The 22,016-nt window shown below is 49.8% G+C and overlaps 1 protein-coding gene across 1 annotated transcript in view; it reads left to right on the forward strand.

The window, feature by feature from the left end:
- Window positions 1-1,043: 1,043 nt before the first annotated feature.
- Window positions 1,044-22,016, forward strand: part of LOC8034697 (agrin) — a 39,223-nt gene continuing 18,250 nt past the window's right edge. Inside the window, exons 1-4 of the mRNA XM_029979360.4 lie at window positions 1,044-1,377; window positions 8,860-10,263; window positions 10,889-11,503; window positions 12,175-12,451. Of these exons, the coding sequence (XP_029835220.4) occupies window positions 1,044-1,377; window positions 8,860-10,263; window positions 10,889-11,503; window positions 12,175-12,451 (2,630 nt within the window). The remainder of the gene's footprint in view (window positions 1,378-8,859; window positions 10,264-10,888; window positions 11,504-12,174; window positions 12,452-22,016) is intronic.

Raw genomic sequence — 22,016 nt, forward strand, 5'->3', positions numbered from 1 at the left:
CTCGGACGGCTTCACCTACTCGTCCGAGTGCAGGCTGCGCATGACCGCCTGCATCCGGCAGAAGAGGATCACCGTCGCACACCAGGGCTCCTGCGGTGAGTTCCATCAAGTTCGTCGGGTTTCCCTCCCCTCCAGGGTTAGCGACGGGGCGCTTTTCCACGGGGTCCGACAGAGAAAATGACACCCGGTTTTGAGGCCCGGATAAATAAACTGCGCATCGCCCGAAACCTGAAACTCCGCGTAAATGTGCCGCTAGCATGGTGGGGATTGAACGCGAAAGTTGGACAACAGGGCGTAACCCGATCAAAAATATAAAACCCCAAAACGAAACAATTCTCTGTGAGCCGACGTTCACCTGTACCTTCGCGTCGAAAAAAGAAATTGCGCTCTGGGCGCCTATCGAATTGATTTATGTGGAACAAACTCGTCAATAAAAATGAAACAAGATTGTGCTGACGCATGCATCGTGACCAATCTGTGGTCCGCGCTGGCCCCCGGTAAATGACGTCACGAATCAGAAACTACGCAGCCTTGTTATGTAGCTGATTTGAATTCGAAACTAGCCAATAAAAACGCCCAAGAGCTAGTCCCGAAGCAAGAGGCGTGAACCTTCGGTTTCTTAAGTTGTCAACCGCGGATGCTTGGCTACGACCGTCAAATCGAGATATGACGATTGTGACGGGCAAGAAGAAGCAGGGGGACTAGGCGCGTGTGACTGGTTCCCTCTCCATCCGATGCCCTACTGTCGTATCCATGTCAACGCAGTCTGGGACTAAAGAAAGTGTTTTGCTCGAATGTAGGCGCACGGGCATTTTAACGAGTGCACGCGGCCGCAAGCCCACAGTTCGTCCCGATACGTAACCAACTGACATCCGCGCCAGACCGTTCGGCCCTCCTGAGCTTCCCCCCGGGGTTCGAAGCCCCGCCGAGCCCCGGGGGTCAGCTCCGGGCACCGTGGCGGGCCCTGGCGGCGCCCAAGCCCGCTCCGCATCGATCCCCGTCCGCAGCGGAAGCGAGCGCGCGCGTGTCCCTGCGTGTGAGCCATGGGTCCCCCGAGCAGCCTGCTGCTGGGCCAGCTCGTGCCCTGCGTCGTATGCCTGCTGGCGTGCCTGTGCCGAGCCTGCTACAAATTCCCGCCAGATGTGGTCGACCCGTGCCTGGAGAAGCGCTGCGAGTGGGGCGCCGAGTGCCGGCCCACGCTGGACGGCCGCGCCGCCGACTGCGTCTGCCCGGACAAGTGCGTGTCGTACGGGGACGCCCGCGGGTCCAGGCCCGTGTGCGGCTCCGACGGCAGGGACTACCCCAACAGCTGCGAGCTGCGGCGGGCCTCCTGCAACGCTATGAGGGACGTCCAGCACCGCTTCACCGGACCCTGCGGTACGCCTTTGCTGCCCCCTCTCCGCCGGTGGCACGCACCCCATACTCCCTCCAGGTTACCCCCCCCCCCCCCCCCCCAAACCATCCTCCCCATTCTCATAATATTCTACGTAAAGTACACTAACATATGGTACAGATATCCCTGGAACTCCCAAATATATTTTATGCTACCCCCAGATTGAAAACCCCTCTTCCCCGTTGCAACGCTTAGCGATTGTGCGGCGTCGACGCCATGTAGTCCGACGTTCTTTATTTTGGGCTGTTTGACGGTCGCTACGTCGTTCACGCCTCTCAAAATCTATACCCATGTCTGCAGGGTAGAGTGCCCTTTCAACCACAGTCTTTCCAGACACGTTGCTTGTTCTGTGGGTCGAGAAGGATGTCGATGAGGGTTAGTCGTAATTGCAGGAAGCTAAGAAAAAAGGTAATAGCCTCTTAACTTCTCTTAACGAAATGTTAAGACAAGTGCACGTGTCGTGTTCAGGCAGAGATCCTCTTCGATCCCTGAGCTTCTGATTGGTATCTCATACAATGGGAATGACACGAAGGGGGGAAACAACGGTTTATGTGAAAAATCGGTAACTCCTGTACACGTAAACTTGTATACAATTACCTCGAAGAAGGCCTCCAGTACTGACTTATATAACGGTGTAGCACCGACCGTCACATTTTCCAGCATTGTGTCAAGCCCACCTCCGATACTCGAAAAGCTACGCTGGCGCCAGTAGGGCTTCCTTGCGTCCAGATGAATTCTGAGCCTCCGCAAGGTGAGAAAGCTACCGTAAGCTGACTCTTAAAATACTTTATCTAGCTTGTAACCGCTTCCCCTGTGTCGTCTTTTGGTTACAATGCACAAGTTCAGAGATCCCTCGACTGAACAGGGATTGACCACGGTGCTTTGTGTATCGCCCAAGAATCTAGTTTCACCGGTGTAAGCAGAGAAGAAATCGTCTATCGGATTCCCGACTCCTGACTCGGCTCGTCAGAATAGGTCGACTGATTATGTAGGTCGGTGAGAAAACTATGTTCACGTCAAATGAAAGTCGGCGTCCTCCGATTCAATAAGTCGCCTTCACGTAGACGTCCATCCAGCAAGACGTCTGGCGCAGGCTGTAGCTCGCAGCACCGAGAGCTACTAAAGAAGCTAAGGCATCGGCACTTCATTCCCCGATCTTTTTGTGTGCGCCGCCATTTTGGTGCTTAGTGCAGAGAGACCGTGTTTGACGATCGCTACGATTCGAAAACCTGAACTTTGGATACGGCGTAGGGAAGCCGAGGTAATGGGGACTTTTAGCAAACCGTTACCGTGTTCCGCGTACCGCACTCCCGGAGCCTTCAAAGCATGCTTTTAAGCGCGCTCCTCGCGGTCACGGTATCACTCGAGGGCTCCAGTAGTGCGGTACGTGGAACACGGTAACGGTTTGCTAAAAGTCCCTAATATTGTCTTTCTCTGTCCCGAACTTTTTTAACATATCTGGAGGCCGGAAAAGCGTTTTCTGGGATTTTAGATAGAGCTTTTCAGATGACCTGCGTCGAAGGTCTTGAGCACCAAGATGACTGAAGTGTGCCAGTTCCGAAGCTTTTTCCAGAAGCAGCCTTGACCCCATGAGCGAACTGCAGGAGAGCATGGCGTATAGGCGAGTCGGATCGGCGCATTCGGGAGCCGGCGTTGACGCTGGGGCTGATCGATCTCCCCGCACCTTTTCCAAGCGGCACTCGAGCTCCCCCGCAACTCCGGTCCGGAGCCCAGACTCCCCGGTGCACTAATCAGGAGAGGGGCGCTAACTACGCGACCAATCTTTTCATCTAACGAGCGAAGGTTGTTCTTCTCATTCCCTTTTCGCGGGTAGGTCCCAGAGGATGTAGGTTCTCCAAACATTCTCGATGAAGTATTTTCGGGCCCGAGGTTGCCTATCATGAACCAACTGGCGTAAATTACCACATTAATGACTATTTTTAGAACCGTAAACCGAGGCTTTACAAACCCACACCCTACAAAAACAAATGTTTGTGAGCTCATTTTTTCCCAGAACAAGTCAATCAATGGCTGTAAACAACGAATGAATCCCCGCCAATGACAAAGCTTGTAATAAAATTAGACCCGAAAGATGCGATGATGAGCATGATGTTTCACCTGCTTACTGTCCCTGCGTAGATTACGATTATCGCATAGAGTCGTATTCCGAGCTTCATCATTCGCTGGGGTCCCACTCTCAGTGTTTGAACAGCGCAAAGACGACAGGAAGATAGAAGAGAAGAGGACAGGACGAGCGCTGACTATCAACTGATGCTATTTATTCAGAAGAGGATGAAGTGCGCGAGACTCGAGAGTGCCAAAATGCACTTTTTTCATCAGACACACGCGCGGCAGCTTTTTGCACGGGAATGGCCTGTGCCAGCCGGCGTCACCTTTTCTTCAACCGAAAGCGCAACCAGAAAGCAAAAGAAAGAAAGATAGAAGAGAAGGAAAGAAAAGAAAGGAAAGAAAAGAAAAAGGAAAAAGAAGAAAAGAAAAAGGAGAAAAAGCACGTGCTATAGTTTGCTGACCCAGGCGTGGTAACCTTCGCCACCTGGAGACCATTGAGCGTGTGGCCTCTTCTCTTCTATCTTCCTGTCGTCTTTGCGCTGTTCAAACACTAAGTATGAACCAACTAGCCCACCGCAGTACCTTATTGCAGTCCCACTCTCGTTCGCCGTCATTAGCTGCCTCCCTGTTCTTGCAAACTCGCAAACACTGTTGTTTTTTTTGTTGTTGTTTTTTTGTGCGGGGAAGTGAGAGAGTGGGAAAGCAGCATGGATAGCCAAAATTCCTACCGCAGCCAGCGTTGCGATTGGATGGAGCCAGTCAATCCTGGTATCAAGTTCGCAGCAGCGGTCGCGTGATCGCTGCTACTTTACGTCACGACAGGAGCCGTCAGGTGGCGCCACTTCATCTTCTAGGGGCTCATTGCCCGAAGCGCTGACGTCAGCACGCGTCACCCACTCCCTCTCTCCCCGGCGCTGACAAACTGACAGTCACCGCCGGGTTTTTGTCAAAGGAGCGTCGCACAGCTGGCGCGGAGTCAGAGAGGACGAGGCTCCGCGGCGCAGTGGAACGCGGGCCTGCTCAGTTGCCGCTGTGCCGTCGCCGAATGTAGCTCGCCCTGGGCTTCCGTAGCAGCGGTCGTGGGCTGTGATGTGCGTGTGTAGTTAAAACCATAGAGTTATTATAATGTACGCTAGAGGTTCAACTGGCGCTAGTGTGCGGTTGCAAATTGAAGCAGACAGCAAGCAGTCCGAAATTGACTTCCGGTAATGCATTTCTACGGGAAAAAGCGAGTGCATTTCTTCTCTGCGCTCGATTATAAGAGCAAATATCACGAATAAATCGTACCTACTAGGCACATTGGAACATTTCCCAGACACGCAGATGAAATAATTGGTCAGTTACGGCATTTTTATTTTAAAATCTGGCATGAAAACGGTGCAAAAAACGCTTCGTACATGTATTTATATGCACTGTCGGACACTGTTAGCGCGAACACGGAGTCGGCGCTTTCCAGCATGGGGGCAGGGGCGGATTTAGAGGGGAGGTCCGGATGTCCTGACCCCCCTCTTGATTTCTGCATGTGTAAAATCTAGGGCGCGAAACGAGGGAGAGGGTGAGGGGGTTCCTAAACAAATGGTACGCTGACCAACACCTGACCCCCCTCTCAGGAAATTTCTGCATCCGCCCCTGCATGGGGGATATACGTGCCAAACGAACGAAGGACATGTGGAAAACGAAGAGAGACGGCAAGAACTACGCTGGATAAGTAACTCTGCTTGCAGACGATCACAATAAATTGAAAGTCACGTAATATAGTCCGATTTGCAATAAATAAGTACTGCTTTATGCTTCCTGCTCGTGAATATGTGCGAAGATGCTTGTTCTGTGTTCAAATCATCACCCGCACGCTCCAAATCTTTGCAATAGGAGGAAGCCAGAGAACAGGCGCGCGATAAAAACTGCCCAACATAGGAAATAACAAGAAAATGCACCTTTCGTAGTCCACGTACTTTATTCTTTACGTTTCGAACGTTTTCTTAACCACTCGTAAAGATGCACGACGGGGTCATTTTCATATGTAGAGTGAGAGGACAGGAATGCTGGCGAACTTTGAACGCACTCTACATTCCTTTCGGTCGTTATTTTGCTTGGAATCGTCGCTCGTTTATACATACCTGCCATGGAATAGAGGTTTGCGCCTGAAATATAGCGAAGTTTAACATCGTTCAGTGGTAAAGAAAAAATACTGTAACTAAAGCAATTACACTTTCACAATATTAATAAAGGTACATACTATTCGGTACAGCCGAAATAACAAAAGTTATTCATGTTATTTTCCGGCGACGAGACAAAATTCACGCGCGTTTTCCCATAGGAATACACAGGGAGACTGGAAAAGTAGACTGCATGCTGTCTGCTTCAATTTGCAACCGGAAGTCCCATAGACACTAGCGCCGGCTGAGCTTCTAGCGTTTATTATAATAACTCTATGGTTAAAACGATAAATGTGGTTCCCCCCACGAATGATATGGATGCGGTAATAAACAAATGGGAAAGGGTCATACACGAACGGAAGGGGTGAACGAGGGGTGAGGAACAACTATAATGCTAGCACATTTCCATCCGAATAATCCCATCGGTCGCCAGCTAATCTTCATTCGTGGCCGCTCTTAGGACAAGCCGCCAATAGCGTTGTGGTAACCGTGCTCTTTTGTTTATGTTTTTACAATGATGTATGAAGCAACTGAAGAACGTACTTCCCCAAAGTCTACAAATTTTGACCACTAAATTTATACTTGTCATTCGTTTTAACGTACTGCACCGTGAGCGAGTTTTTTTTATCGAATCTGGGCGAATGATATATCTACGATTTTCGGATGTCGCAGCTATAGATCCCAATTAAGATCGTACGTCCAATAATTTTAAATATACATAAACCAGTAGACGGTACATCATTAAGGGAATGCGTGTTCCCCTTTGTATTTTATCCAGTGTCGATTTTTAGTTTTTAATGAAAACATACGCGTCGGTTTGGATAAAACGTGAACATATCGCTTTAGCAGGGAGTGTATAATTTTCTTGCTCACTTCATCGTGAATAAAGTCGCGATCGCATGAAACCCTTTCAGGCTTCTTTCGTTAAAGTTGGGCTTCAAGTGTGACTCGAGGCAAACTTTCTCGCGTTGTTCCAATCCGCTCCTTGTTCTGGCCAAAACTCGAAACGAGACTAAGCAAAAAGCGAAGCCACTGGTAAGCGCGGGCAAAACGCTGTCTTAACGTGAAACGTTATTTGGGTCGTCAGGGGGTTGTCACCAGACTTAGGAAAGCCCAAAACAATCGACCGCGAAGCTCGACGCTGATTGGCTGGTGGAAAGGTCACGTGATCAGCGCTGATTGGCTGATTCCGGTGACTATGGGAGGTTCTGGAAAACAAACCGGCTTTAAAACCCGACTAGCGCCAGTATCTTCATTCCAGAAACTGCTATGAAATTTAGACGCCGGGCTCGTAATTGCTTGGCAGATTTTTATATATACATTTTTTAAGCAATTGCAGAAGGTACGCGAGTCCTTGGAAACGTTAACTTCGACGCATAAAAAAGGGAGACTGCAGATTTTTGCAGAAGTAGCCAATGCCTCTTGTGAGCACGTCGCGGCGCGAAAATCGTTTTCCGCCCTCAACTCAAGCGGAGGATTCCGAAACGTGGCCTGCATGCAGGCGAGCCTAGTTAGCGTCTTGGAGTCGAGCCGCCACTGTCCAGCTATGGTCCCGACGCCGTCGGGTCGATCTCGAGAGAATTCGAGCATAAAGCCCACCCGCCGAAGCCACGGTCCCGCCAGACAAGTTCCAGGGGAGTGGCCGACGAACACGTCCGACGTGGGCCGCATTGTAAGTGAAAAGGTGCAAGGATGGATTTATGCGCAGATGTCAAGAACAGTAGTGGTGCAGCCTCCGTGGATAATGAAAAGAACAGTATTCTAAGATAGAAAAAAAAATAAACAAGAACGTTTTGCGAGGGAGTAGCGAACTGAATAACTTCGCCCTGTTTTGCGCGAATGCTGTCCTTCGAAGACCTCATGCAAGGCGAATTGCGGCTCAAAGACCGAACAAATGTCGCTAGGTAAGAAACTTTACGGGATAGCAGATGCTTGCGTGGCATATGTTGCAACCACGGACACATCCACGGTGGTAAGCACACGAGTTCGAGCGAGTCAACAGCTAAAGATAATTCTTTCATAAAAGACGGCGTGTTGCGAAGTTCCAAGAAATACCTGACACTTGTTTTTGTTTTCTTTTTTAACCCACTTGTTCCCCCTGCTCGAAGGGTATGCCTCATTTTTTTTTTTTAATCATTTTCTTGAAGCACTTTAGTTTTGCATCACTCATTGCACCAGTTTCTCCGACTTTCTCGTCCTCTGCAGTCCCTTTTAAATCATTTCTTCCACTCGTCGCACCATTTACATCTTTCAAAAATACATGTTAAAACACTCCGGGACTGGGAAGAAGAAAGGACGGACAAACACACGTCTGTGTTTGTTCGTCCTTTCATTTCCCAGTCTTGGGGTGTTTTTACTATGTTCAACTACCACCAGCTGGTTTGCTCTCTCACCTTCTGTTCAACAATACATCTCGTGTTTTTATTTGTTTTTGTTTTTATACACGATCACCTGCCACAGTTCTAGACTTCACCAGTCTCACTATAATTTACCAATAGACCGATGTCCCAGCTAGTTTGGCTACTCCACTGCTGCCGCAATGCATCGAGGGAACTTTAGTCTTTCCGCACGTGCGGCAACCTCGTTGGAGCTCTGCGCGTCCACACCATGCACAGAACGGCATGAGGCGTCTCGGGCACTGCCGCCTGTCTCCCGAACTAAAGTCATGGCGGCTTCAAGCATGCGCCGAACGCTTGGTGAGATCGGTCTATTTAGAAAATAAGTATAATAAAACCGTCCTGAGTCAGGACCACGGTGTAAGATCAAGGCCTGTTCACACGCGCAGCGAAGCGCTATAAGCACAGCGCTGACTTTGCGCTAAGCGCGTGCTGACGGTAGTGTTCACCAGATTTGTATCGCACCGTCAAAACGGTTGCTCATGGCAGATGATAAGTAGCCGACGACACGTGAACAGCGCTACATCAGCGCTCCACTGCATGTAGGAATCGGCCTGCACATCGCCGACCCTTCTCCCGAACGACATTGCTACGATAACAAAATGAATAAATCGCCTGTCAACCCTTGTCCCTCATGTGAGTTATCCTTCCAGAAGACCTTTGCGTATCGTGTTTTACGGCAACTCTCTTGGTACAACTGATTACGAGGATATCGTGTGCATGTTGCTCTTGCCTAATAAAAGAGCAGGAGACGAATTAACAATATATCATCGTCTCATACCAATACAACACTGTAACAACCTCCAGCTGCCTCACAGAAAACGCCCCGTCGTCCGCAACGCAGATCCGTGCCAAGGTGTCCAGTGTCCAGCTTCCCAGGTGTGCCAACTGGACGAGCAGCGGAACCCGATCTGCCGCTGCAACGGCGCCTGCCCGGGCGACCTCCGGCCGGTGTGCGGCTCGGACGGCCGCACCTACCCGAACGAGTGTCTGCTCCGGGTGGAGGCATGCCGCTCGCACCGCTCCATCCGTATTATCTACGCCGGCCCGTGCTCGCAGGGCCTCAACCCGTGCGGGGCACTGGAGTGTCCCTTCGACTGCAACATCGACCGCTTCGGCAAGGCCTCGTGCGCCTGTCCGCCCCCTTGCGAACAGGTCCTTCGGCCCGTGTGCGGATCGGACGGCAAGAGCTACGACTCGGCCTGCCACCTCCGCCGCGAAGCCTGCCTTGGAGCGGACGAGCAGCTCCGCGTCTCGTACGCGGGCCCCTGCGACGTCAGCGCGCCCTGCCACGGCTTCCACTGTCCCCAGGGAGCCTTCTGCGCCCCCGCGGCGGACGGCGCCCCTTCCTGCCACTGCCCGCCCTGCTCGGAAGAGTTCGAGCCCGTCTGCGGCTCCGACGGCATCTCCTACCCGAACGAGTGCAAACTACGTCGCGAGACCTGCCAGAGGTCCTCCACAGGGACCGGCTTGCCCGCCGTGACCGTCGCACATCCTGGGCTCTGTTCGGATCCTTGCGACGGTCGCCAGTGTCCCTTCTACGGCATCTGCCAGGGGGCCCGCTGCACCTGTCCGCCGCCGTGTCCGACACCCCTCGACGACCCGGTATGCGGTTCGGACGGGCTGACGTACGCAAACGAGTGCGAGCTACGGAGGGCGTCCTGCCGGCAGCAGCGGGCACTAGCGCTCGCATCCAGGGGACCCTGTGACACGTGCCAAGGCGTACAGTGCAGCCTTGGAGCACGCTGCGAAAGCGGAGTTTGTGTCTGTCCGCGGGACTGTCCCGAAGCCCTGGAGCCCGTCTGCGACACCCAAGGCCAGCCGTACTCCAACGAGTGCCAGTTGCGGAGGGCTTCTTGCAAGCAGGGCCGAGACCTTGGACCTCCGAGACCCTGCACTGCCGCCGAACAAGACCTGGAGACGGGCAGCGGCGACGGCTGCTCCGGCGCTTGTCGCTTCGGCGCCGTGTGCGGACCGGGAGGTGACTGCCGCTGCGAGCTTCACTGCGACGAGGTCGGTCCCAGTGTGATCCGGGTGTGTGCCTCCGACGGTTTTTGGTACCCGAGCAGCTGCCACGTGAGGCAGGAGGCTTGCCGGCGGCAGAAGGACATCCGGCCTGCTGACGGCCCGGACGCCTGCCTCAAGGGAGCCGCCAACAAGGGCCCCAAGACGTGCGCCCAGAGCGCCTTTGGATGCTGCTCCGACGGTGTGACGCCGGCGCTGGGGGTCAACCATGCCGGATGTCCCAGTAAGCATATCAAATACCATAACTCACGACGTACACATTTTGCTTAATATTCCAGCAGGTTCACTTCATCGCTCTTGTCACGCGAAACTGTCATTTTAGGCATCACGGTGCCTTTCCCCGACGCTGACTTCGGGGGACTGGTCATCGCTATAGTTTCGGTAACTCGACGTTTCAGTGAGGCGAGGGTTAGGTCAGTAATGGCGGTTGAGTGCGTTCAAACCGCCTGTCTAATTGTTGCCGCTTTACAAACGCGGGTCACAACGCGCAATATTTCTGATATACTCCTCGTGGTTCTTGTGAATTCATTGTTGCGCTTTGAATTGAACGATGCACGCGGTTGGACATACCCTGAGATTGTTAGGCGTGGAAGACAATCAACAACGGTAGAGATATAGAGCCTGTTCAACAGCTGTAACTACAGCAGCGGCAGTGATGGTTCGATGCGGAAAAAGCATGCATGAATAATTCACACTGGAGCGAAAAGCAGACTCTCTCCCCCTTCAACTTCTTTTCTTTCTTAGTGCTCACCCTTCACCTTCTTTCACGGTGCACCGTGGTAATTAATACGTGACCGAAATGGGCGGAACGTTCGCGTAGGTGACCCCCTCTGGGTGTGTCCGCGCAGGCGTATGCAACTGCAACCGTCTGGGGTCATTGGCCGCCACCTGCGACGCCCAGAGCAGCCAGTGCGCCTGCAAGCCCGGCGTGGGTGGACTACGTTGCGACCGCTGTCTGCCAGGCTACTGGGGCCTGCACCGCATCGCCGACGGCGTCAACGGGTGCTCGCCCTGCCAGTGCAGCGCTCTGGGCTCCGTGCGGGACGACTGCGAGCAGATGACCGGTCGTTGCGTCTGCAAGCACGGCGTGCACGGCATGAAGTGCGACCAGTGCACCGACCGGTCCGCGCGCCTGGGCGCCGATGGCTGCAGTTCGGCCAGTGGGCCTCTGGGCGCCTGCGAGCAGTGTGCCGGGGGTTCCGACGACGGCGGACCCGTGTGCGGTTCAGACGGCAACACGTACGCGTCCGCCTGCCAGCTGCGCCAGTTCGTGTGTCGCCTGCAACGGAACTTGACACTGCGAGCGCCTGGACCCTGCGAGGACGCTCCTTCGCCTACGGCAGGGCCCGTGCGACGCTCCACGGCACACCGGGCTCTCCCAGAAGAGGACGCGCTCGGTCAGGACCCGCAGGACTCGGTGGGCCTGCCCTTGCTGAGCACCAGGCCAACGGCAGCCACTGATGGTGAGCGTCTTTGTAGCTCACAACTGCACGAAATGTTCAACAGCTCAGTGACACGCTCAATTCGAACCAGGTAGCTCAGGATGACCCGCTTATCAGACAACTCCTGGCCTGAAACCTCGGACTTGGCGTGACAGGCTCTTCTTTCGTAGAGATGCGTGGATAATTACGAGGAGTGTATACCTTGTGGCCATAAGTTCTCGGTGTGTTGATCCTGTCGCGTTGCATGTACCGGTGTACCATTTCGTCATCTGCTGATGGTATAAATGACAGAAGAAAGCACATGCCAGACATTTATTTCTGCTGGCCTGATTCGTGCTGTTTAGCGATCTTGGCATCGTGAACGTTTTCTCTTCTGCCTTTTGTTTTGTATACGTAGTCCATTTGGCGCCCGAATCTGTGAGCTAGGCACATGTTGAGAGTCTGTCGTCGCCGTGATAAGGAGTTTTCCGACAGTCGTTGCTCTGACCGCTTCAATCCGCAACGGATAGTAGCGAACACTTTCTGTGGCATTTCCGAAGTGAGGAGCAGCGCGCGTGCCCCTCTTTGATCAGCTTTCAAGTACGGGTTCCCATACCTTTTACTGCATTGCGAGATAATGCTGTCTCCGAGTATATCAAGACGCCCCTAAAGACGTGTCTGAGTAAAACAACGCCTTGGTGTTTTTCTCTCAGAACCCCAGGAAGAAACCCCGGAGGAGGCCCGTGCCCCGGAGGATCTGCCAGCGCTGCGAGTTCCCGAGTTCTCCGGGCGCTCCTACATGGAACTGCCCCGGCTGCAGGCCTACACTGGGCTCTCGCTCGAGCTCGAGCTTAAGGCCGACGCCCCGGATGGAATCCTCCTCTACAACGGCCAGACGGCGTCCGGCGCCGGAGACTTCGTGTCGCTCGCGCTAAGAGAAGGCCACCTCGAGTTCCGCTACAACCTCGGCTCGGGACCCGTACTCCTCAGGTGGGTGAGCTCGCCCGGGCAGCACGCCAGAAAAAACGCCTAACTTAACATAACTTGACAGCCCGAGGGGCCTAACTTAGGCCTAATACGGTTTTGCTCCAAGTTTAGTTCCAGCGTACATTACTTTGGCATTTTTATGGCTTTTCCCTGGCTCGCCACATTATCGCCGAAGTGCCAGACTTGAGCCAAAGATGCCTGTAGCGAAGAGCCAAAAATGAAGCTTATAACTCTGGCACTTAATGGTTCGCCAAATTAGGGTTAAGATACCCAGACTCTGGCCAAACAATTGGTCCAAGTTTGGCTCCGCCTTGGCTTCTTCGGGTTTAAAGGCCCTAAATTTCCAGACAAAGACTACATTTCGGCCCAAAGAACTACGCTACCTGCCAGAATGGATGCATGGATGGATGTGTAGCGTGCTGTCGGTGTGTTGCGTCGCCTCCCTGTGCAGTCTCCCTGGTGATCTTGCGCCGTATTCTCTCATACCCTCGTGCGTAGGGTTACCTCGCGGTAGCGTGATCTGTCGAAATCGCGAGGCAATACGTCAATCAGACGAGAGAGCAGTATTCGGGTCGCGATGATGAGCCACGAGGTTATTATCCAATGTGATGTAATCTGGATATTGCGCGGAACTGATGCAAGCGTGCGGCAAGTTCAGCCAACGACGCGGCACATGAATCGGGTACCGTAATCCGATGATCTCAAGAGCCGATCGAGTCGAACGGAGAAATGTTCTCTCGGGAGCCGCTGCATGTTGGTGCGTGCGTGGCCACAGACGCATACGGTCGAGCCCCTCAGATCGGGCCACGGCTTGCACCATGCGCCTAGTCAGTGAATTTAATAAAATTAGTTATCATCACCTACCTAATATTTAGAGGATAGAGGGCGCTTTTTGGCGTCACGCGATGGAAGTTTGTCAATAGCAACAACTTGGACGACACCCGCCCAAAACTGACCGTCATATACGTCTAACCCGACAACCCTCGACATTCGACCTCAAAAGATAGAGACTCCATAATCGTGATTCAAACTGCATTCCTATTGGCATTGTAGCAGAAACCGCTCAGTGGTTGCGCTCGCTCTTGTCATCAATTGAACATGAAAATGAATAGCATTTATTCCAATTCCCGACTGCTTCGGAAATGCGGTTTAGTATACCATCGATACATTTAAATTTTACTCTATTTTTTTTTCTCACGACAAACGCTGCATGAAGTTGCCAGAAATTACTGCTCATAGTACAACAGTCGAACATCCATTGCAAGAGGGTTGCGCCCTTGAAAATCTTGTGTAACTAATGAACTTGATATCTTCTGCTACTGAGAAGTTAAGAAGCGTGGTGAGTCTGGCGTATCTTGATAGCGCTCCGCAGCCAATCAGATTGCGGCATCAGCTGATCAAAACGAATCGCGAAGCAGAAAGTGTCAACATAATAAGCATTTCGTAAACTGTCAGCGACTGATATATTGCTTTTTGCGCCTTGTCGTATTGCTGTTCCTAGTGTTTTCCTAGGTGTATATTTTATTATGTAACTCCTGATTCGACTCGGATGAGTTTAGAGTATTAATAATTAATTAATTAATTAATTAATTATAAATAAGTAAATAAATAAACATAGTGTGATTTTTTGCTTATCGCTGCCCTGAACGAACGGGGGGTGGCAAAGGGTTGTTCTGTTACGGACCTTCGCCTAACTGGATGCATTATATATATATATATATATATATATATATATATATATATATATATATATATATATATATATATATATATACTGTGCGTACTTTATATGACTTTGACGCGAAGCCCTCGATATTCCCGGTGCAAACGACAAAGTTTGGCGAAATTCTCGTGAGTCAATACGACACACGTTTCGGGCATCAAACTCTGTGAAAAGGCCGATTTCGCGAAATGTCGGTTTCGCTAAACCGTTGCGCGATGAAAACATGCATAGTGGGAATAAACCTTTTGGGGATATACCTTTAGAAAGCCCCTGGGTTAGTGTTTCGCTCTTAATGGTGTAAAGGTTTTTCTGGAGTGTTCCACGGCATCAATTATTTCTGGTAAATTGTGCTCTGATTTTTTTTTACTATTGTCGTTAGAATCGCAACGTTGACTGGGAGTAATCTGCTTTTACATTTTTTAACGATCATTTTAATGAACTGAGAAGCCTATGGGGGGTTGAGTTTGTGTTAACCGCAAAGCTTCCTCCATACAAATGAAGGCTCTCGAAAGAGAAGGAAACAAAAAAAGAAAAAAAAAAAAGCACGCTCACAGATCAAAACATTTTTGTGAGACCGAGCAACCGCAGAGAAATGAAGCGCCCTCTCAAAGGCTCGGAACAGATGAGCTGTCGGAATTCCTCCGAGTCCAAAAATGGTTGAACTCCGCCCCATTTTTTCTTCGCGCTCTCTTTCTGCGTTCGTTGTTTGTCTCTCCACATTTTACATGCAAAGTAATACGCGAAGAAAAAATAAGAGCAAATAAAGGATACGAACAATGCCATCTATGGATTAGATAAGGTATGACGTCATCAACTTAAAAACGAAAATTTGGAGCAGTCTAAAGTGCTTCTAAGATTAAGGTGGACAATACTTGTCCTCGGAATAAAAATGCTCCATCTCGTGAAGTTTGACTTTTCACTCGTATTTAACTTCATCTAAATATTTAGGGTGGTGCAGTTCCTGGAAGCGGATTAAGGCATCGGGAGAAGTTCTAAGGCCGTTAATTCGTTAACCAAACGCCGCATTGCGCAACGTGTGATCCTTTGGTACGAGTCGCCATAAAATGTCAGCATCACCTATCACCGGAAAGCACCGCCCGTTAGCTGCCGTCGCAATGATTAGTGGTGAAAAGGGGAAATGCCCTCGTGTAAATGTTTGAGGACAAAGTTAACAAATCGGCGAGCTGGCTCGTCCCTTCGTCTCCGGTTTAAATTATGTGCAGCGTCATCCGTCTATAACGGAGAAAAGACTCGCACGGACAGAAAAGATGGCTATAAAGAAGCGAATGGGTAATGGGAAGAAAATTTTAATTGTGGCGGCAAACTATGGAGATTCTAATAGTCTACTGCAGACGTTTAAATTAGGTGTTGTCTCAAACCACGTTGGGTGAGGGACAAGCTCAGAATGTGCGAATATTATAGCCGGCGCAAAATTCGAGTGGGATACCACTTCACCCGGGATGTAAAAATCCAAATGATCAGATGATCAGACGTCCCTCCCCAAGACTGTCGGTGGCAGACGACGTATCACAGTCGCGTTGCGAGGCTTCGACTTGAAGGCCGCTGCCGTCGCAGTGCAAATGTAGAGAAGATGCGCGTCCTCGCGCGTGGCTTTGATCCGTGCACCGAGAGCGCTCGTGGCTACATTGCCTATAGAGCTGCTTCAGAGGAACGACACTCCCTTCCCGCGTAGAATCATTGCTGCCAATTATCTGAAGCCTAAAGCCGGGATCACACTTCTCAAACAAAGGACAGTCTGCGAACTCGAGGCACCGGAATATCCGGGGTTGGATGCCGCGTCCCAAGTTTTCTCCTCGAACGCATTGCCACGCGGCATTCGAAGCACGGATCTCGCGGTGACTCCCGTTCAATCTCTATGCACACTCTCTTTTGTATGATATATACCCAGGTAGCACACCGCGTCGGCCGGTATCGGGACTACGCCGGCCGGTCCTGGTAACAGGATGGCGGCGCCCGGCCATTGGCGCCGGTCAGCTACCGGCCCCGGCCGGCGTCGGGGTTTCGTCTTGCTCACTGGCCAGTTCAGCCGAAGAAGTTACAGTGACTGGCCGGCATCGGGTTTTTGCTGTCTTTGCTGGCCAGTCTTTCCATGGAGGTTCCAGTAACTGGCCGGCATTGGTATTTTGCTGTCTTTGATGGCCAGTATTTACATGGAAGTTCAGTAACTGGCCGGCATCGGCACTTTGCTGTCTCTGATGGCCAGTATTTACACGGAAGTTCAGCGACTGGCCGGCATCGGCGCTTTGCTGTTTAGGCTGGCGAGCCCCGCCATGGAAGTTCCGTTTACTAACCGACATCGTTTTATCTTTTTTTTTTTTTTTGCCGTTTTTACTATGCAGTCAAGTCATTCAGATTCTGACGAACTGTGGCAATTCATGAATAGCGAGTGGAAATATTCGCATAGATCAATCCTTCGCAAATAACTGCCGACGCTGGTGTATTTGATCCCAGCATGGCAAGGCTGACGTGTTTTATTGCGAAAACGCGAGAAAAAAACAATGCGGCGAGGAACATTTGCAGTTCAGGATTCGAGAATCTGACCACCGACGCCATGAAGAATAAATTACACAACGCCGAACGATACCTTTTCAGGAAGCTAGTTTAATTTGATGCACTATACTTAAGGTCGGTGGTATACGCACGTATTTGGCTCTGATAAGAAAATTAAAATAAAAACGGTATAGCGGAGAATCCGAATGAAGAGCAACAACCACAATTAACAAACACGTGGCATGATTGAGCACGCGCTTTGAGTTACAAAAACTATAATTTGCATTGCATTGCAGAATCTGGACAAGAAAGAGATGTGTGTATTGCTTATGACGCTACGAGAGGTACACAACTCTCCTGAGATCGTGTTATTGGTGATTTTAATTGAGTGTGAAAATATGCTATTTCAGTCAAGAATCGGCTGTTTTCTGTGGTAGTTACGATCATCTAACAGAAATATTTCAAATTTTGACATAGCCAGACGATCTGTCCCCCGGTAGCTTATGTTATATACGACATACCGCACCAAAAACAAAAAAACAAATATAAAAACATTTTTTTTTTTTTTAACACGATAAAGGCGTTGTGGATGTTTACACTGCCGGGTCGTGAATGTGACCCCTTGACGCTGCGAAACATAGATGTTCTAATACCGAACGATGCCGTCTCTGAAAGCTAGTTTAATTATCCGCACTGTTCTTGGATCTCAGGAATAAAAACGTGTCTAGGCCTAATAAAAAAGTAAAACTGCGGAGCGCAACCTCGATAAGTACAATCAGGCGGCAGGTGAGGGAAATATCACTGATGTACCAGAAGAAAATTAAGTACTACTTTCCGTAAGTCAGAAAAATAAGAGATGTGCTTAATACGTACCGCGCTGTGAGCTCAGCTAAATAACTGTCTTAAAATAGCGGTATTTCTGTTTTAACAGTGGGTAAAGTTGACCACCTTCAGACAAACTTCGGCTGCATCACTGTGGCAGTTTGACCACTTACTCATTTTCTCATTTTGCTCTCATATTCCCATTATTATTACCTTCTTTACTTCGTTGAAAGGACTTGCGCTGTTTGCCTACTACACTGACCCAGAAATTAGCACGGAGGGAGCGAATTATCCCGGCAAAACAAGAGGACCACGGCTTGTGCATTGCATCAATTTAAATTTGGGCTCGCACTTCTTATTTCCACATTTTGCGTGATTTTTACCCTAAAGTAAGGGGCCGGCAACTGCAAAAAACATTTAAAAAAAATATTAAAAAAGAAATAGAAAACGTAGTAAAAAAAACAATAAAAAACTTCGCGCTTCCGGGATTCGAACCTCCGACCATACGATCACCCGCATCGCGCGTTAACCACCAAGACCAAATCGCCAAATTGAAAACGCGTTCTTTTTAGTAGTTTATATGTCTGCTGAGTTCGTTTGAATAAATTGTACGGTTAGTTTCGTATGTAATTTTTTGTTACGTGTTCAGGACGTATTTCTAATATTGTGGCAATTTTTGCATACTCAATGATTTATTATTACTGTGTCTTTTAATAGTTTTTAATGCGCTTTGCTGATCGTTTTATTGCAAGCGTGTTGAAGATACGCGCACATAGATTCCGTAAAGTCGTTAGACAAACATAATAGCCAACGAACGCGATCCAATCCAATCCGCAGCCTTGTTTTGCTGGACGTGATGGCCGTATGAGTTTCACGTCTCTGTCTTGAGGTCAATTTACCGATTAGTCGTGATGCGTGGAGTTTAACTTAGTTTCAAATGTGTCCGAAAAAGAAGGAAGCGACTGTGAGCCGTGGAACTACGTCGAATCTGCTCAACAGCCAAGATCATGGCACGGTCGTTTCAAAGTAAGTTCCTTTCTTTGCCCGTTAGGGCTAGATTATTCTTTTTCCGTTCAAAATGCTTGTTATTGTCTAGATCGCTTGCTTTTACCAGTATTACTAATTGTGCGCGAATGGTGCTATGCGAGGCTGTTTTGCTTCGTTCACAAATAGGCTGTGTACTCGGTCCAGGTCCATCAATAGCGGCGGAACTTTTTGGGAGATGGGGGGGGGGGGACGGCGGCGCCGGCGGCGGCGGCGGGCGTGCGGGCGGCCGGCCGGCCAGCCGGCCAGCCGGCGGGTGGAGGCGGAAAGGGGAGGGGGAGGGGGGGGAAGTTTGATTGCCTCCCTCCACCGTATTGTTCACTGGTAAACTAGGATGTCTGGAAGAGCGCGGTGCCCCCCCCCCCCCAAAAAAAAAAAAAAAATAAAGCACTTAACTCAGCGCGGTGCCCCTCCATCGTCTAAGCTCTAGGTTAGACACTACGGGTGGATTTCGTGTGCGTATTTGCGACCGGAGAGCTGAGCCAGGCAAAAGGCAGAGGAGGATCGAGCAAGTCCGTAGCTTCCGCCGCGCAGTCGTCTGCAAACGGCTTTATTTTCGTGACTCGTTATCAGAAAAGAATTGTCAAAAATTGGTGCCGCGATAATTCATCCCATGGTGATTTGCATAGCATACCGCTCCTGATCGCAAAACTTTGTGCCCACGAAATAATTTTTTGATGCCGCTTCTGGGGAAATTTACAAGCATGTCCTGGATTAAGGTAGTGTCTCGCCAGTTTATGAGAGGTATATTTAGTTCAGTGTAAGTATATAGTGTTAGACATGCCTCACCCAATCCCTGTATTTTTTCGTTTGGTACTGCCTTGAGCGAATGGTGTAGGTTGTAATTGTTTTTAGTTGTTGCATGATTGTAGTAAGGTGGTGAGCTTTACTAATTGAACACCTTGAAAAACAGTTCACCACAAAAGGCAAGGAGACAAGCAGAGTTACGTGTAAACCATACGCAAGCGCAGACTCTCGACTCGCATGAACAGAGAAGGAAAAAATAAAGAATGCGGAAGGAGCTCAAGCACAGGCCCAAGTGGAATGCGCCGATTCACCCATTAGCAAGAGCAGATTTTAAAACCATAATTTCCTTGTCTGTTAAGGCAACAGATTGATGGCCAATACATAAAGACAGCTTAATCTCTCTCTAAAGTCTACGATGAATTGTCACCTACTTATGCACTATTTACACTGCTCGTGTGTCATCCTTATAGCCTCGTCCCACTAGAGCGACAGACAGCAACAAACGACAGCGACACACGACGAGCGACACACGACGCACGCTGTCCCACCTGGCGGACACGACGCAGGACACGGGGACGAGGAAACTTCTTTCCTAGTGGGATTGGAGTTGTCAAAAAAACACTTCAAAATACACAGATAAACAGTCTGGCGATGCGGTTTTCATATTTTGCTCTTTGGGCATTAAATGCGCCGACAAACACGGTGAAAGTGGAGACAATTACTTTGTTTCTTGATTAAAGCTTCCGCTTCTCTTCATTTGCCGTTGGCGACTTTCCACAAACAGTCGTGACAATTGACACCAAACTTTTTCTGAACTAGAATACCCGAATCGTTCCTTTTTTTGGGGGGGGTCGTTCGAGGAATTCTAAGTTAGCACCAAGGAATTTCACCCTGATTTTGAGGATGTTTAAAACTTCATATCCGAATGATCGAGGGCAGGCGTTTTATGGGGGACAATACGGCATCCCGATCATCACAGAACGTGATGACAAGTCTCGTCTGCCGGAATGGCTTGCCGCGGAACGTCGTGTCCTACTTCGTGGTGAGCGGTCTTTGGTCAGTCCTCGAACATGGGTGTATCCATCCTGATTTAGGGGCGTAGACCTCGGCGTCTTGAAGCACCAAATCGCGCACCAAGTTTTTGCGAGCAAAACCAGCCACAGACAAGCCTTTTGCAACATGACTGCCCAGCGCCAGGAAGCAAGCCGCGCCCGCAACCACTATGAGCAATCGAGGGACTGGAACTGCGGGAACGGGGAGAGGCCGCCAAGGGCTTCTCTGAAGGTCGAGCGGTGGAGCAAGCCACGGGAGGAAGGGTGGAAAGAGAGGCAACAGAGGGCACAAGCGGGCGAGGAGGATAAGTTTGTATCCGACAGATGTTCCTCGGTGGGACTGCTTGCTGCGCTTCAAGTCTAACAACAGACAAGAACTCGTCCGTCGTCGATGGTTTGTCGGCGATTGTCGCGGGTGTTGGCCGTTGCAGTGGGACAGCATCAGCGACACGGAACTTTGTGGTGTCGTCGGACAAAAATCGGTGTTTGTCACTCTAGTGGGACGAGGCTTTTAGAGAAAACTTGAATAATTAGCAGATACTGTGAAAAACATACAAGGGAATTATTTTAGGCCTTTGTTATTCATAGTATGGGCCACCAATGTGTTCGCACATCCGTCTGTTACCTGAGCTGCCAAGAAAATCGTGTTTACAGTCTTATGCATATGGGTGGGAGTCAGCACGTTCCACTTGGACCTGTTCGAACTTTTGCTAAAGCTCCTTCCGCATTCTTTATTTTTTTTCTTCTCCAATTTGTGAGTTGGGAGTCTACACTCGTATGTAGTGTATGTATTCCTCTCCTTTATTCCTTGTTTTTTGTCTGTTATTTTTCAGGATGTTCAATCAGAATGAACTCACCACCTTATTACATGGAAAGGCTGTTGTTAATTCCAAAGTGTCTGTAAAACAATCTACCTGACATCTTTTGCTCACGCCCCGGTTTCTGAAGCTCACGTTCTCCAAACACAGCCTTTCTGATTTCTCTGATTCTTTTTCTTTTTTCTTTTATGCTCAATAGATCAAGTTGTGAGTGTGCACCAGTCTGCGTCCTCTGTGTTCCTATCCTTTTGTCCTTGTCTTTTTGTGCACTTTTTTCAAGTTGGTCCATGGTATTTTTTATCGTATATTCTAATCTGTGTTTTGATCTTTATACTTGCTGCAGTCCTTACCAAGTAGAAGTTGGCATTCACTTTCACCATCCTGATGTGAGTGTCCTGAGGCAACACAGAATGACAGCATCCTCTGCTGAAGGCCAGGCTTGATGGAAGACTGCCAAGGCTGTTCATGGTAAGGTGCTCTATATATTGAGCAATATAATAGCAACTTATTGCTGATAGGATTGTTTTTAACGCAGACTGTGTTTATGGACTGGCCTTTAGCAATTCCGATGCCACTCACGTGGAATGAAACACTCTAGGGGAATTGCGCATCCCATTCGTAAGCGGAATGCTGAGTTTACAACAGAAGTCAGGGGTGGAACGGCTGCGCCATTTGCGCCATTTTGCGCCAGGCGCATTTGTCTGCGCCATCCTGCGCCATGTTGCGGAAACCGCGCCAGAGCCAATACCTCGCGCCATTATGCGCCAAATAGCAAAACGTGCGCAAAAAAAAAAAAATCATTTTGTCTTGGTTTCGGTTTTTATCGTCTCGATTGGCAACAATGAGCGCGT

Source organism: Ixodes scapularis, unplaced genomic scaffold (assembly GCF_016920785.2).
Source record: "Ixodes scapularis isolate PalLabHiFi unplaced genomic scaffold, ASM1692078v2 PGA_scaffold8__174_contigs__length_109621045, whole genome shotgun sequence".
NCBI classification, from domain to species: Eukaryota; Metazoa; Arthropoda; class Arachnida; order Ixodida; family Ixodidae; genus Ixodes; species Ixodes scapularis.